This window comes from Schistocerca gregaria, chromosome 2 (assembly GCF_023897955.1).
Source record: "Schistocerca gregaria isolate iqSchGreg1 chromosome 2, iqSchGreg1.2, whole genome shotgun sequence".
Classification (NCBI taxonomy): domain Eukaryota; kingdom Metazoa; phylum Arthropoda; class Insecta; order Orthoptera; family Acrididae; genus Schistocerca; species Schistocerca gregaria.
Window position 1 is genome coordinate 977,111,588 of NC_064921.1, and position 18,217 is coordinate 977,129,804.

Here is an 18,217-nt window from a genome sequence, read left to right on the forward strand (position 1 = left end):
ATGTTGAATTCGGATTCCTTGTTTACTTCATTTAATTGTGTTTATGAACTTACATATTCGTGAGAGTTTCCCAAAGAGTATTGTAATATGAACTTTCAACGTGACCGTTTAAGCTTCACTTTAATCATTCGTCAGTTAGTACAGACAAGTTTTTACACTAAAACAGATAAAGCTACTACTTCTTTAAAGTCGACTAAAATATAATTTTGGAAAGATTAAAATATCATAAGACTAAAATTACAGTGCTTATAGAATAATATAGGAAAGAACGTAAAACAATTAAAACGAATTCATAATACCACTAAATGAGTTTCTATTTATTTGGGGTTACTGAAAGAACGACTGGATGGACAGGATGGAGAAAACGACACAGTAACATTAACTGAGCTTTTTTTCGTAAAAGAAACAAAATGTGATTCCTTTGAGTCTGAATGTGAATATTATTTATCGATGCATGCTACTAGATTTTTGTCTTATTACTGTGAGAAATGGACTTCTGAATGTAAAAACCGTTCAAAAACTGAGATCAGTGTAATGGATCAGTGAAGAGACTGGCATGAAAGACTTAATTAATGTGGGGGCTCTTAGCGAATGGGTGGTGATGTATCGATATAGTACTTGGAAGCGATACATTATGGAAAGGAGTCGACAATCAAATAGAAGTTAGTTAAGTGACATCAGTAATGACACACAGGTATGACATGGAAGCGTATAGCTGAAGGATGAACTCATGGAGAAGTCCGTAAGAGGCTTCTATCTAGTAGTGACATTAAATGGCTAAAGTTGACTCACGTGTGAAACAGAGCACAACCTGTCGCTTCAGAGAAAGGAACGAATTTCATTGTAGCCATAGGAAAAAGCTAGACTGTTACATGAATGAAGAACTTAATAATAAAATCTTTCTACTATCTTTTTAATAGCGTATTTGCTTCACCATGATACATTTGGAAGTTTATCATCAACAGTGGTAGAACTGGTTGTCGAAGGATCTTCACTGTGCTGGTAACAAGTCAGGAACGTCTAACTGTGGGAGGTCGTAGTTAATCCTCAATAGTAATTTGCGAAGTTGAGTGTAAAGTATACAGAAATGTCAAAGAAAATATGCAGTTCATGGCGGGCCATGGCCCATCGAAAATAGGCCGGTGTGAGGTGGAGGTTACACCATTAAGTTAAGTAACGGTTTAGACTCTGTACATATGTACTGTTTGTGTTTCCTTTTTTCGTTCATAAATGTATAGCTATGGTGTTCTTTTAATCATTTACAAAGGTATTCTTAGGCACTTGTGGGTTTTATTGTTCTGAAGAAGGTGTAGTTATCTAGGCTGAAATCTAGGTAAACACTAGGTGCTTTTTTCGCAGTCGAGGCGGATTTCTAGTTTTTTAATATATTAACCAACGATTGCTGACTCACTGCAATGTTGAAGGTTCTTAAAATATGCATACTTTTGGTAAAACCTATAGTATACCTCGAAGTGACGTAATTTCCATATGTTGTTTGCACTATTATCTGAACATACACAGTTTTGAGAATGGCATTCCAAACATGAAAGAATCCAGATTCCATGGATATTTTAGAGGTAAAAATATATTAAATGATTGGCATGTTAAACGAAATGACTTACACTTTAAACTAATCATTTACCTAAATATTCTATGGACGAGGTAATAAATTCGCACTTGCTTCTCACTTGAAGAAACTAAACCTGAAAATCAGTATTACAAGCCTAAAAATACAAAAGAAAGAAATAATGAATATGTCATATATTACCTTTGTACTACTGGGATATCAATGCAATTTTCCAAGTTCTTTAATGGTTTCACTAATTCATAATTCTTAATAACATGTATGTTCATATAATAACGTAAGCAGTACATGGAAGTTACTTCGCTGCAATGGTAAATGCATCATAAATCACAAGTATGCTATACGTTGTAAGAAAAACCTACTTTAATTCTAACAAATACTCCTATATTTTTTAATTTTTTACGAAACGTATTTATATGAGTGCGTGGTTTTTGTCCTTTGGGACAAGTCAGAGAGAACAGACACCACATACAATCCGCAGATGTGATACATTATTTGTAAATTGAAGGTGGAAGGGGGAGGGCAGAATTGAATGAAAGATAAGGGATTACTGATGTCAGGTGCATCGGGACATTACATGGAATCAGTGACGTCGAGCAATATGTGTACCAGACCAGGATTCGAACCTGGGATCTGCTGCTTGCTAGGCAGGTGTGTTAACCTTTGCGCTATCTGGGACACAGTACTGCTGCACCCACCGGTCTATCTGGGCACGCCCTCACGACCGATCCACTGAGGGTCATCTGCCCGAACTCCCTGTCCATTCCCTCCGTGTTCCCGCAGGAGGTCGGATGTACTTCTATGTCCGGACTGATGAAGGTGGATCCACGTGGATTCACGTATGTGAATTCGTGATGTCTGTTGTTTCAGAGATGTCTAGTAACCAGGAGACTCAGGTTCGTATTCTGATGTGGTACACATTTTCGCTCGTCGCCGAGTAATATCCCGATGCAGTGACTTAGTAATCCATTCCATTTCCTTTCCCCCTCATCCACCATCAGTTCACTTACAATGTATCACAGCTGCGGATTGCACGTGTTGCCTGTTCTTTCGCATTCAGACATCACGCATTCATATAAATGATTCTCCTAGATGGACGATGGAGCCAGCTTCTTCATTGTGGATGCAGTGGTACGACCGACCTCTGTGGGAACCTCAGGGGAGCGAGCATGGAAGAAATTGGTAAGACTGCACAGACATGGCGCTCGATGGTTATGTGGATCGGCCATGAGGCGCGTCGAGATGGATCGCACAGTCGCGATAAGAAAGTGTCCCGGACGGAGCAGTGGTTAACATACCTGCCTAGTAAGCAGCAGATCCCGAGTTAGAATCCCGGTATGGTACACATATCGCTCGTCACTGCTGATTCCGCATAATGCCCCGATGCAGCTGACAACAGTTCTCCCTTCCCTTTCTTTTCTCCTCCCCTTCAACTTCAATTTACGTATTAGTAATTTTAAGCCATTATAATCTCAGCCAGCCGCTGTGGCCGACCGGTTCTAGGCACTTCAATCCGGAACCGCGCTTGCTGCTGCGGTCGCTGGTTGGAATTCTGCCTTGGGCATGGATGTGTGTGATGTCCTAAAGTTAGTTACGTTTAAATAGTTTTAAGTCTAGGCTACTGATGACCTCAGATGTTAAGTCCCATAGTGCTTAGAACCATTTTGAATTATTTTAAGTATATGTGAAATATATTTGGTACGTGCTTATGGGCAACGCCACGTGTATAAAGCTCATCAAAAACCCCTAGAACAATTTCAGTCGAATTTGGAAGAGATTCTAGTCGCAGTCTGGAAAGAAATACTGTGGAGGTAAGAACCACCAGGCTCCTGTGGGAATAAGTGTGATATCGTGGAGAGACAAGAAGGTAGGAGGGAGAGATAGAAAGCTAAAGGGAAGGAGGAGATGGACAAAGAGTGAGGGAGTGGGGGGAGGGAATTGACAAAGAGAGTAGGAGGAGGAGATGGAGAGAGGAGGAAGAAGCAGATGGACAGAGAGATGATCAGCAGATTGACAGACCGAAGGGGGTGGGGGAGTAGATGGACAGATATACGAGGAGGAGAAGATGGACAGAATGTAGGGAATAGAGAAGGTGGATAGAGAGAGGGGTGGGAGAGATGGACAGAGACAGAGGGGGAAGGGGATGAACTAACAGAAGATTGGAATCTTCACCATCATCATCTTCATCGTCGTGAAACCCTTATAATGAAGATGAGCTTTGAAATGTATGTTGGCGAATAACTGAAATGACAGCACATTTATTTTATTGTTAAATAAAGTTTGCTGATACTGTCAAGCAGAAAGTATGCGGTCTCTTGTAGATTTTTCATTTATATTAGGGATTGAAAACAACACCGGATCTTGACTTCATGGGTTTTGTATCTCTAACATAAATAAAAAATAATCATTAAATCTTCGAAAGGAAGGGATGGTTCCACGAAATGCCTTCCATTCGACCGAAGAAATGTCGGAGACGTCACATTATTCAGATGAGGTTATTTATGGAGTCCACGGCAACCGCGTAATGGTAGCTTGGTCGCACGCTACCAGTCAGCGCCCTCTGGACATTACCTGGAAGGAGGCGAAGAGCTGGTCGGCGAAGAGCCACGTTATTTCCACGCGTCGGTCCTCGCTGTACGACAGGCCCAGCAGCAAGGCGTAGTGCGCCCCGAACAGCGGCACCAAGACCAGCGTCGAGCGCGCCAGACGCCTGAGAAACGGAGAAAGTGGCTTTCAGCACATGATACGTGCGGCCTTGCCTCATCTGACTGGGCCTCAATATCGCAATGACTGCAGCTGTAGTGTCTGGGTTTCTTTAGGGAGGCCACGGAGGAAGTGTTCAAACCCTGTAATCGCGAGGAGCGAAGTAAATTAATTAACTCTCGGAACTATGATGCACCTGTACAAGACAACGTCGTAGGGATTGTTTCTGAACCAAACAGTTCGTTGAAGCTCACCAGGAATGGAGAAAATTCATTAACTCTGGAAACCTTTACAGGACAACGCCACAGAAATTGTTTCAGAACCAAACAGTTTATCGAATTTCATTTAATCAATCGTATTGCTTAAGATAACAGCAATTTGCCCATCCCATATGTAATCTGTATTCTCTTCGAAGAGGAGCGGCTGGCCGGGGAGGCCGAGCGATTCTAGGTGCTACAGTCTGAAACCGCGCTACCTCTCCCGTCGAAGGTTCGAATCCTGCCTCGGGCATGGATGTGTGTGATGTCCTTAGGTTAGTTAGGTTTAAGTAGTTCTACGTTCTAGGGGACTGATGACCTCAGAAGTTAAGTGCCATAGTGCTCAGAGCCATTTGAACCATTTGAAGAGGAGTGAACAGAGAATGAAGGAGCTTGTGAAAGTACACCACACAGACACATACGGTGAGTGCAAAGACTCAGCTTGCGAAACACTCTGCTTAACCATATCCAAGATTCGGCACTTCTATGTATACACTGCACAGTGTTGCGTAAAGTGCACCTCGTCACTACATAGAATACTACCGGGCCACATGTCATCAACTACGATGCGTGCCAGAAACCGAAGAGCAAATTCGGAACGTTGCTACGAATCGTGAGGTTTCAGCTGCTGCACCGTCTGGATCTTGTACGGGTACTAGTGTAAAATGTCCGCCCTCGGTAGCTGAGTGGTCAGCGCGACAGACTGTCAATCGAAAGGGCCCGGGTTCGATTCCCGGCTGGGTCGGAGATTTTCTCCGTTCAGGGACTGGGTGTTGTGTTGTCCTAATCATCATTGTTTCATCCCCATCGACGTCCAAGTCGCCGAAGTGGCGTCAAATCGAAAGACTTGCACCAGGCGAACGGTCTAACCCGTGGGAGGCCCTCGTCACACGACATTTCATTTCATTTCAGTGTAAAATAAATTGCAAGTTCTCCTTACTGTTGTCAATGGGACGAGCAATTCTCAGGACACCGCATGAGCACTAACACTACCCGGGTTACATGCTGCACGCTCAGTTACAGCAACAGAAATCTCGTTAATAGCTTCCACCAGGATAGGACGCCTTCCTCTTTCAGGTGCCACACCAAGCACACTCTGCAACACTACAGATCTTTTGAGAGTCGAGAGACTTTGTACTAATGAAGCAAAGAATGAGATTTGTACAGTATGTAGTGTATAAGAGTGTGTGCAGAAGACAATATTCTTGGACTATGTGAAGTTTAATGTTTATACGTAAATAACAAATATTTATAGTGCTATGTATGTAACAATAGCTATGCTGTATTTAACTATGTATAATTGTTTGTAAAGTGAAGTCAGCACCAGCGTAGGGCTAAAGTTAAATATAGGTGAAAACCAGTAAGGATCTACTGACGTTCTCCAAGATCAGAGAAGGTGGATAGTTTTGCCGCAAACGGAAGGAGGTAGGAGAGGGGAGGAGCAGAACGGGTCAGCCAGGTGCAAGACATTGTGGAGGCAGGTGACGAAAGCTGGTGCGCGCTGTACTGCCCAGTAATGTTTAAACAAATAAAACGTTTAACTGCTTAATACACCTGAGTGAAGGGGAAGTGCTAAGGTACATATTTGTAACGCTTTAGAGAAGATATAAGATTACGGCTGCAACGACTGTTGGTTCCTGGGTGGGAAAGGTATAAGGCTTCCGTTACTTGGACCGACGTAGATCCCCAGGAAAGCCAAACTCATAATTACGCTGGTGTAAGTCACATAATTCGACGCAACGGAGACAAGTAATAATCTCCGTCACTGCGAAACGGTACCTGCCTTCTAAGCTCCTAAATCTCCAGCACCTGTGCTCATGACGACAATACTGAAACTAACTGCAAAGCGATTTAGAAAAGATTGCTGTATGGTGTGGCAGGTGGCAGTTGACGCTAAATAACGAAAAGTGTGAGATGATCCACATGAGTTCCAAAAGAAATCCGTTGGAATTCGATTACTCGATAAATAGTACAATTCTCAAGGCTGTCAATTCAACTAAGTACCTGGGTGTTAAAATTACGAACAACTTCAGTTGGATGGACCACATAGATAATATTGTGGGGAAGGCGAGCCAAGGGTTGGGTTTCATTGGCAGGACACTTAGAAGATGCAACAAGTCCACTAAAGAGACAGCTTACAATACACTCGCTCGTCCTCTGTTAGAATATTGCTGCGCGGTGTGGGATCCTTACCACGTGGGATTGACGGAGGACATCGAAAGGGTGCAAAAAAGGGCAGCTCGTTTTGTATTATCACGTAACAGGGGAGAGAGTGTGGCAGATATGGTACACGAGTTGGGATGGAAGTCATTACAGCAAAGATGGTTTTCGTCGCGGCGAGACCTTTTTACAAAATTCTCTTCCGAATGCGAAAATATTTTGTTGAGCCCAACCTACATAGGTAGGAATGATCATCAAAATAAAATAAGAGAAATCAGAGCTCGAACAGAAAGGTTTATTTGTTCGTTTTTCCCGCGCGCTGTTCGGGAGTGGAATAGTAGAGAGATAGTATGATTGTGGTTCGATGAACCCTCTGCCAGGCACTTAAATGTGAATTGCAGAATAGTCATGTAGATGTAGAACTGTCCATAGTTCTGTACACGAGCTGTGTTGACACGTATTTGTGTGTTTTATTCAATAATCATTAATTGTTTTTCAAACGCCAAACGTCTCATTTAACCTAAAGCGTTACAAGTAAGGATCTTTTCCTATACTCAAGAGAAAGAAACCTAGAATCCACTGGCGTGAAACATTATTGCGCAACTGAGTGTTTTCTTTCAATGTAAATTCAAATCATCACTCAAGTACAGCAATTAAAGTAAACGTGCATGATTGCAGATTACATTGAAAGTACGTAAAGTAAATAACAGTTCTACCTAGTGTGTGAACATGGTTATTGGGACCATCTATCCAAGAAATTACGTAAAGTAAATATTTAATAAAACTGAGAAAAACCAAGTATAAAACCTTTTGAAATCATTTGGATACTTACAGAAGTATCGTAAAATATTTGTTGTGCATAATACATGTTTTCAGAGGCAGTGTTGCTGATCTCACCTTCAGAAACGTAACGAGGTATTATTGTCGTTCCGGCGTTGTTTTCATGGACCAAAACTTTCTAAGTCTGTGCGTGTGACCTATTCTGAAAGCAGTCATTATTCAGCTATCTACGTGCATTAGCCTTTTCCTTCAGATCGAAATTATTAAAAGAGAGAATGTTTTAGTAAGAACCAAAATATAGAAAACACCAAATTTGTTGAATGTGCTGAATAACGTCAATCGATTCATCATTTTGGCTAGCGACGTGTTTTTCAGTATTATTATCAATCGCAAGAAGTAGTTTGACGGAATAGAAAAGCTGCAAGCAAGACTATACCATAACTTTACATTTGACCGAGCTTTATCCATTATGTGTCATCTGAGGTCACTAGCGGTTGTTAAGGAGGTAGTTCTGGTTAAGTGCTTCAGTTACCGAAGCTAGAATAACATCTGAAATACTAAACGTAACTTCAAGAGCAGAAACCGTGGGTGTTGTAAGCGGTCTTTACAAGGTGACAGAACAGCACTTACACCGCGAAACTACCGTTATAACTCTTGTGTTCGAATTTCTTTATTATCCTCTTTAAACCATTTAATGAGTTCGGACGTCTCCTCAGACATATCAGTCGCTCACATAAAACAGTTTCACTAACACCGCACTCTCTCGTTTCGCAGCAGCTATACTGTCCACTCACGTCAGATGAGAGCAAGAACGTCAGATCGTCATAAAAACAGTGTACAGCGCCAGCTTTTTATCAGGTGCTCACAAATGGAACCAATTTGTTTTCCAACGTAAATCGATTTCACATTAACGCATTAGCATATCTATCAAGTTTCGCTGCCATACGATAATTACAGCCTACACCGGATGTCTGTGGAAAGATGCTCTTTAATTAAAACTATCCGGCAGAGAACATCGGAAGCTTGATGACGCTGTCTGCGAATGATTCTGTTGTATTTAAAGAAGTCACAAGGCTTGAAAATAAAAGCGAAATGAGACTTACAGAGGATCGACTCGTGGTACAGTTTTAGCTTTTGAACGTAATGTACTGCGCATTAAAAGGGGGATGGATTTATAAACTATGATTCTACAATGTATGAACAAGCACTGGACTAATCAAATCCATTGTATGTCTGGGAGTATGCGTATGGGTCGGTTTACAGTAGAAAGTCCTTTTAAAATCAACAATAGGAAATGCAGGTGCCACACTGAAACTCTTTAGAAGTATCTTGAGGAAGTGTGGTCCCCCACTTACATAATTTACATAGTTATTAGGCCGACTTTTGAGCATTATTCGCCTGAGACAGTTGCCAGATACGATTGATATTGGAAATACAGAAAGTCCGAAGAGGAACAGGGCGTTTCGTCACAGGTTCATTTAAGGAGCATATAAGAGTCACAGAGACTGTGGTGAACGGCACGAGGCAAGCGTTGTGTGTCAGGGAGTGGTTCATTAATACATTAAGACAGCGTATAGCCCAGTTACAGCAACAAAGAGTCGTGGCGGTGGCGCCGCCAGAAAAGTACAATGAGCTAGCGCCACAGCAGAGCGGGCAGTTACAGCTCAGCTCGACTACCGACATGACAGATTTCTACTTGTGTACTTCGCAACCCGTCGTCTGGTTCTAGCGAGCCCACACCAGCCCGTCTTCAGTCAACGTCCTATTGGGACAAGAACTGTTTACTATCCTGCCTTACCTTCTGCAATAGCGGTTGAACTTCGGGATCTGCTGCCTGAGCCGATTTGTACGAAGTTGAGTATTCGTCAATGAGTGTGTGTGTTCTTGTCACTTGTCACCATTAGTGCTTCAGCGTTCTACTCCTTCTGCTCTCATTGTGTTTTCCTCAGTACACTACAAACAGTTGAGGCTAGCGAAGAGTAAAATCTCCTTTCCTGGTTGTTTCAAATGCACGACACAACAAATGTATTGATTATTCCTAAGTACAAGTATAGCTCACGAAAAAGGAATTAATGTGAAATTGGAGACATTCGAGCTCATAGGAGGCTTAGCAACAATCATTCTCCCCGTGCACCATTTGCGACAGTAACTATGTAGGTACACAAAACACCCCTTTAGATGCAGACGTAAAAGCAAGCGGAATCGGTGAACAAGAACTGTTTACTATCCTGCCTTACCTTCTGCAATAGCAGTTGAACTTCGGGATCTGCTGCCTGAGCCGATTTGTACGAAGTTGAGTATTCGTCAATGAGTGTGTGTGTTCTTGTCACTTATCACCATTAGTGCTTCAGCGTTCTACTCCTTCTGCTCTCATTGTGTTTTCCTCAGTACACCACAAACAGTTGAGGCTAGCGAAGAGTAAAATCTCCTTTTCTGGTTGTTTCAAAAGCGCGACACAACAAATGTATTGATTATTCCTAAGTACAAGTATAGCTCACGAAAAAGGAATTCATGTGTAATTGGAGACATTCGAGCTCATAGGAGGCTTAGCAACAATCATTCTCCCCGTGCACCATTTGCGACAGTAACTATGTAGGTACACAAAACACCCCTTTAGATGCAGACGTAAAAGCAAGCGGAATCGGTGAACAAGACTGAAGTCTACTCACATGTAACGCGCCCTCCGGCGCTGCAGCGTAGCCGAAGCGCGCACTTTGAGCAGCAGCAGGCGCACCAGGTTGAGGAACAGCGCGAAGCTCACCTGCAACCGTTGGCACGGAGTAAGCCCACCCACAGACTCTCACAGACATCTACCACAGTAACCACGAAAACAACCACATTTGTACACAGTGCAAATGGCAACTAATCGTTTGGCATAGTAATATAGCTAAACTGTACTTCAGTGCATCTCAGTGCTAGAGGTAGTGTACGCGATTAATCCCCAGATAACTTGACCCACTTTTAAATTAGAATGGTCAGCCAAGTTACGGAAATGAGGCACCGAGCTTTGTAGACAGCCCCTGCAATAAATAATTTGAAAGGTGCAACAATCGTAAGCAAAGAGGATCATGAACCTAAACAAAGTTCAGTCAATTCCAACAATTTGAGTTCTCATTTTTCCACTCTTTTGGATGATATCTCTCTAGATAACAATTTAGTGTGAATGTTTCGTCGAAGGGGCACCGATTAGAAATAGTTCGATACGGGTAGAGAGTGGAGGTGAGTGTGGATCCTTGAGACATTTTTTAGACTTGTGCGCGTAGCCAGCCCTGCAATCCAAGTTTATTTCCTTTATCATCCCATTTTGAAATGATAGCATTCACTTTTGTGTATATCACACTTATTCTGACATTACAAGAATTACTTCAGGAAAGTTAAGTTTTGTGAAAACTGTTTCAATGTACGACACGGTAAGATACTTAGAAGTAAGTACACCAAACGAATATAAAATCATTGCAACAAAGAAAATTTTGTCAATACTGTATTTAATACTCCATGAGTTTCATTATTACTCTACTATACACCAAAAATCAGTAAATGAATCCAAATTTAGACGACAGATTGTGAAAAACCAGTTACAAGGTTTTGAAACACAAATTATCGGCAGTTAACACATTTTTTTCAATTTTCAATACAGGGAAAAATTATTTGAACTTTCAGTTAATTTGAAAATATCACGTGTTCCATGCAGAAGATATTTCGTTCCAAAGTACAAGGTGGAGCACGACTGATGAAGAGTGGCGTAACTATCCACACGTCACGCAAGTAGTTTTGAAATCCCTAGAACTTTACTCGCAATAAGACGCTGTAACTGAAGTATTGAAACATCCCCTTAGCAAAATTTATGAATGATTGTGCTGGTAAACCCCTTAAGTTATTTGATTTTCAAACAGCTGAGCAAAACTGAACGTACTCAGACATTTCTCTCTTTACTTATTCTGATCATCATCAAACTGACACACAATATATTTTTAGCCCAACGCAATCTGACTAAATAATCCCTACAAAAGCATGGCCCTGACTAACAATAACCTATACCTTTCATGAATCACTTACCTCACAATAATCTTCATTACTCGAACTACTGCAATACAGCGAGCGCCAATAATGCCAGCTAAATAAAAGATTCTAACAACTGAAGTCACTAACTACTGATAGGCATCGTTAGCAAATGAAAGATTTCGATAGAGAACAAACCATGTAGTTACCTTAATGGTGTTCAAAAGTCATTATATATATATATATATATATATATATATATATATATATATATATATATATATATATATATATATATCAGTACACGACATGCAGTCTTACAAATTTACTGTCTGATGGAAACACATCCAGATCATCCACTCTCAAAACTCCGCCATCTCTCTCCCCACATCCACCACTGCTGGCGGCCCACCTCCAAATGCGCAACGCTACGCGGTGTTAACAGTCAACTGCCCAACACTACAACACTACAATACCAAATTCCAACAATACAAACCAGTCACAGACTGCAGACATCACAGTCAGTGATTTTCATACAGAGCGCTACGTGACGTTACCAACATAAAAACCTAAACAGCCTACTTACAGTATTAACAATATCCCCGTGTTAATAATATCTCCCTATAGCTTTGTTATGCAACAGTTAAATATGTAGCGCTCATCATGTTTACAAACGCAGCACAACCCAACATCACGCCTCATAAGCTCAAAAACAGTAGAAAATTCCAGAAACTACCAATGGCAGTCTCTTCTGCACATTCCTTCCTGCGTTTCAAAAAACTGTCACTGAACACAAACATCGACAAAGTGGTAGTATAGCTGATGATACCTCATAACGAACCGGCCACTGTGGCAGAGGGGTTCTAGGCGTTTCAGTCCGGAACCGCGCTGCTGCTACGCTCACAGGCTCGAATCCTGCGTCGGGCATGGATGTGTGTGATGTCCTTAGATTAGTTGGGGTTTTGATGACCTCAGATGTTAAGTGGTGGTGGTGGTTGTTAGTGTTTAATGTCCCGTCGACAACGAGGTCATTAGAGACGGAGTGCAAGCTCCGGTTAGGGAAGGATTGGGAAGGAAATCGGCCGTGCCCTTTCAAAGGAACCATCCCGGCATTTGCCTGAAACGATTTAGGGAAATCACGGAAAACCTAAATCAGGATGGCCGGAGACGGGATTGAACCGTCGTCCTCCCGAGTGCGAGTCCAGTGTGCTAACCACTGCGCCACCTCGCTCGGTTAGATGTTAAGTCCCATACTGCTTAGTCATTTGAACCATTCTGAACCTCATACGAGTTCAGAAGAATACACACCAGAGCAGCACTTAAGCTCTCGAATAGGATGAGCGGAGCGGTCTAAGGCGCTGCAGTCATGGACTGTGCGGCTGGTCCCGGCGGAGGTTCGAGTCCTCCCTCGGGCATGGGTGTGTGTGTGTGTGTTTGTCCTTAGGATAATTTAGGTTAAGTAGTGTGTAAGCTTATTGACTGATGACCTTAGCAGTTAAGTCCCATAAGATTTCACACACATTTAAACATTTTCTGGACGTCTCGAATACTTGTTAACATTGAGAAAGTTAAAGTTTCAGTGTGTATTTGCTACAAAAGCAAAGCAGTGGTCACTTATATGCACACATCAAAAAATGTTTTGCACCACCTCGGCTCTGAGGGTTCCGGAACCAGTACAGAAAATTGGAATAGAGATCAACATAAACATCATTTCCGCGATTTTTATTGCTCATGAAAACCACACATTACATGTTATACCACCCCACAGTGAGACCTTCAGAGGTGGTGGTACAGATTGCTGTGCACACCGCTACCTATAATTTCCCAGTAGCACATCCTCTTGCCTTGATGCATGCCTGTATTCGTAGTGACATACTATCCACAAGTTTATCAAGCCACTGTTGGTCCAGATTGTCCCACACCCCAACGGCGATTCGGCATAGTTTCCTCAGAGTGATTGATGGGTCACATCGTCCATAAATAGCCCTTTTCAATAAATCCCAGACATGTTCGATAGGGGTTATGTCTGGAGAACATGCTGGCCACTCTAGTCGAGCGATCTCATTATCCTGAAGGTAATCATTCACAAGATGTTTATGATTGTTGTCCATGAAGACGAATGCCTCGCCAATATGCTGCTTAAGTGGTTGCACTATCGATTCGAGGATAGCATTCCATGACCACCAGCGTCGTACGTCGGCCCCACATAATGGTACCCCAAAACAGCAAGGAATCTCCACATTGTTGCACTTTCTGGACAGTGTGTCTAAGGCGTTCAGCCTGACCGGGTTGCTTCCAGACACGTCTCCGACGATTGTCTGGTTAGAGGCATATGCGACACTCATCGGTGAAGAGAAAGTGATGCCGAACCTGAGCAGTCCATTCGGCAGGTTGTTGCGCCCATCTGTACCGCGCTGCATGGTGTCGTGGTTGCAAAGATGGACCTCGCCATGGACGTCGGGAATGAAGTTGCGCGTCATGCAGCCTACTGCGCACAGTATGAGACGTAACACGACGTCCTGTGACTGCAAGAAAAGCATAATTCAACGTGGTGGCGTTGTTGTCAGGGTTCCTCCGAGTTGTAATCCTTAGGTAGTGGTCATCAACTGCAGTAGTAGCCCTTGAGCGGCCTGAGCGAGTCATACCATCGACCCTGTCTCTCTGTATCTCCTCCATGTCCGAACAACATCGCTTTGGTTCACTCCGAGGCGCCAGGGTACTTTCCTTATTGAGAGTCCTTCCTGGCACAAAGTAACAATACGGACGCGATCGAACCGCGGTATTGACCGTCAAGGCATGGTTGTGCTACAGACGAGCCGTGTACCTACTTCCTGGTTGAATGACTGGAACTGATCGACTGTCGGACCCCCTCCATCTAATAGGCGCTGCTCCTGCATGGTTGTTTACATCTATAGGCGGGTTTAGTGACATCTCTGACTCAAAGGGACTGTGTGTGTGATACAATATCCACAGTCAATGTCTGTCTTCAGGAGTTCTGCGAACCGGGGTGATGCAAAACCTTTTTAAGTTGATAGTTTGCAGATAGTTCCGAAAGCAGCCATCGTTGCATCTGAATCCTTTCCCATGAAAGGAAAATACTTATCCGAACATAGAGATGTCTTCCAACTTGATTGATTGCAACTTCGTACTATTTCAATTTTTTTGGAAACCTCTATGAGTCAGTGTCTGTATTAAACATACGTTTATTGTTCTATGTGACGCTCCTGTTGCTGCACTACATCATGTAAATATACTCTTCCTCAGGAAGTGGATTACATGAAGTGAACAGATGCACATTCTTATTTATATTTTCTAGTTTTTCAGATATTGCAAATTTTGCCGCAATTACAAGCCCTATAGTGTGTGAATATTGAGATTTTTGACTGGACGGCTGAATTCACATGGATCGTACCAAATTAAAGCTAATTTATGGTCATTTCTAAGACTTCAGTCTTCAGTGCTAGTAATTTGTCGCAACAGAAACTTGTCAGCAGTCTATGAGAGCATTTAGAGCTCACCGAAACTTTGTGGCTACGAAGATCGAAATCCTTTTGTTTCTATAATGCTTCCAACCACACAAGCAACCGGTTACAAATTGAGAAAGGAACCATTGTTTACAAGGTGAGAAGGAAAGCACTGGTATCATTTATGCTATATAGTTTCCAGTTTAACATTTATGGCATTAAATTTTACGTAATCATGTTCTATAGATAGCATATTATTGACCACTTACCGACATCCAGAAGAAACTTTGCTGAAGTTCCGATTGTGATCTCTTTATATTACCCTTGCATATATTACGTCCATTTTAAACCAATGAGTCAGCAAGCAAACGTGGGACCCAAATGGAATATCTGAGGGCAAGAAATGGTTTTTCTCAGACGGATGTACTGTAAACCATCAAATTCTCAACGATCAGAATCGCTCCCCTTATTGACGACTTTTTGAAACAGGCATCGTTCCGTTTAAAACAAAGATGTCCCAAGTGGTTACTAGGCCACGATTAAGGCCACAACATGTACAATTTTGTAACTTTAAATGGTGCCGACTCCAGAGGGATTTGCAAAGGTAGATATTTCTGGATACAGGCATACTTAAATATGTGTTTTTGTGTGAGATCTGACAGTGGCTATGTGAAAAAAGGAATCGATTTTGAGTAAATTCCTTGTGAAGACTGTAAATAATCTAAGTATCCAGATGATTTCAATCGAGAGGCTCGGAATTATTTTTTAAAACGTTCATAGAACAAATTAAGGTAAAATATATCGGGTAGCAATCATAGACTGGAATGCCAGATGGATTTATTCAGTTTCTTACGATCTATTTTGGAAAACGTGTGCGTACTGTGACCAATTATGGTTTCTCAACTAACAGTTTCTGCACAAGTGGCCGTGATTGTCTGGCCGATAAAAGCACAGAAGCAGCAAGATAAGGTTGCAAGAGTAACTGCTGATACTGTGTTTCAAGAGAGGAAAGACACAGGTCCTACCACACCATTATTTTAAAATTATAAATGACTGAAATAGCTACAAATTTATCGTGCCTTATTGCAATGTTGACCGGAAGGAGACATTTCAGCACAATTTTTCTAAGAAGGAAGTTTCTTCCATTATGTTTTGCCGTTGAGGCTCCCGCATATAAAAAGATAACTAATACTGCTAGAACGGTGATGGGTCAGCAGGAAAACCGTCGGAAATAGACGCTGGAACGTAGGACGGTGCATAGAATTGGTATTCGTCTTCTGATGACATTTTGGACGATAAACGACAGCACAATCTGCAAAAAATCTAATAGGGCTACTCTCTCCCGAATCGTGTATATAGACGGAGAACAGGGCAGTGCCTATAGCACTTCCTTGGAGATCCCCACATATCATATCTATTTCATTCAATTACTTTCAATCAGTTACTACGAAATATGACCTTCCTGACAGCAAATAGTAAATTAAATCTCACAAATAAGACGATATTCCGTAGGCACGCAGTTTGATTAGTAGTAACTTGTGTGGAATGGTGTGAAAAGTAAAGTAACTCTAGATATACCGAACCAACTTGACATCTTGTGTTGATAACATCCATCTGCGTGAATTAAGAGCCAATTGTGTTACACAAGAATGATATTCGTGTAGATAGATCGCTTCCCACGAGATATTTTATAACGTTGGAACATCGTATATCTTTCAAACTTCTACTACAAATCGATGTCGTTGCTTTGTCCGTCATGCGTTATTTTGCTTCCGAAGTATCAAAATTCGTGGAAACCTTCTTTTACCTTGTCGCCAAATTTGGTGTTATGTCCATATGAGTCTCGTTTATGCTAATTCTAATTACTTTCGTCTTTCTTTTTTTCACTCTAAATCCACATCCTTTGGTCAGTAGGCTTTATTCCATTCAACGGATTAATTCGTCCTTGCTACCACTGTGGATAGTAATGTCATCAGTTGATCTTATATCCTTCCACTCTGATATTAATCCCACTCTTGAATCTTTATGTTGTTTGCTTCTTCAAAGTACTTGTTGAACAGTAGCAGAGAAATACTGAAACCTTGCCTTAAACCACTTTAAACACGAAAACTTCTCAGTTAAGCTTCTGTTCTTACAGTTCCATCTTAGTTCTTGTACTTATTGTATATTACCAGTTTTTCTCTACAGCTTATATTTATTTTCCTGGGAATTTCAAATATCTTTTACCATTTTAGGTTGTCTTAACACTCTTTCTTGGTCAGAAAATCGTATGGAGGTTGGAGCCCATCAAGTACGTGGTCTATCCCTGTGGCCTGCACGCGTCTGCAGTGTGCAGCTGATTGCGTGGATACGATTCGTGAACGTTGGCGGAAGTAGCCGTATGAGCGGATGTACACCCGGCCACGCGTGTGGCACAGCCGCGTAAGAACTTGTTCACAGCTTTGCGAGTTTCATGCGTCTGCAACCACTTCCATGCCGGCTGCGAATCTGCAGTGTGCACACATGTGATGCCCTTCACTTACTTCTAAACAAGGACGAACTTGGGGTGAATGGCGAACAACGGATATAGATATAAACTATTATTGGTTATTTGTGAATAACAAATATTCATCTGTGGATTAGTAATGTTAAGAATCCGATGTCTTTTACTGCTCAAATTATTTGTCATTTATTATACGAATGTACTTTTTGTTTCTTTTAAATCAGTTTTCAGAACAACTTTTTTTTCAGAACTCTCATCAGAAACTTTCTTTGATTTTCGGAGATTTATCGTTGTGACACTAAATAAAACACGCTTTACAGATGTAAATGCAATACACTTCCGAATTCGTCTTTAATCGTGATCTGATATATGACTTCCAACTCACAACCTTCTTCAGAAAAAGCTGAGAAATGATTAATTCTACAGTAGCTTTTGGCTAATAATTCGTTGTGATTGCACTTAAACTTCACTTGACAAATCCTATTCCAAATGAAATCTTAATCTGCTAGAACATCATTTGAAACTCGTGACCCGTTTTCTTTGACATTTTCTCGGATATTTTATGTCTGTAATTTCCTTTACGCCTCCCTTGTTTGTGGACATTAATACCGGTGAAATACGGTATTTGTTTTTGAGATATTTCAGTTTCTAAAGAAAGGAGAGAGTCGTCATCCAACCGTCTCTCTCGACAATTGCACTCTACAAAAGCCGGCCGAGGTGACCGAGCGGTTCTAGGCGCTTCAGTCCGGAACCGCGTGACTGCTACCGTCGCAGGTTCGAATCCTGC

The 18,217-nt window shown here is 41.8% G+C and overlaps 1 protein-coding gene across 1 annotated transcript in view; it reads right to left on the reverse strand.

Moving 5' to 3' along the window:
* The window catches only part of LOC126336075 (secretin receptor-like), a 189,444-nt gene that overhangs the window by 72,985 nt on the left and 98,242 nt on the right, over nt 1–18,217 (reverse strand). Inside the window, exons 8-9 of the mRNA XM_049999554.1 lie at nt 10,155–10,246; nt 4,157–4,295 (exon numbers count right to left, since the gene is read on the reverse strand). Coding sequence (XP_049855511.1) covers nt 4,157–4,295; nt 10,155–10,246 — 231 coding nt within the window. The remainder of the gene's footprint in view (nt 1–4,156; nt 4,296–10,154; nt 10,247–18,217) is intronic.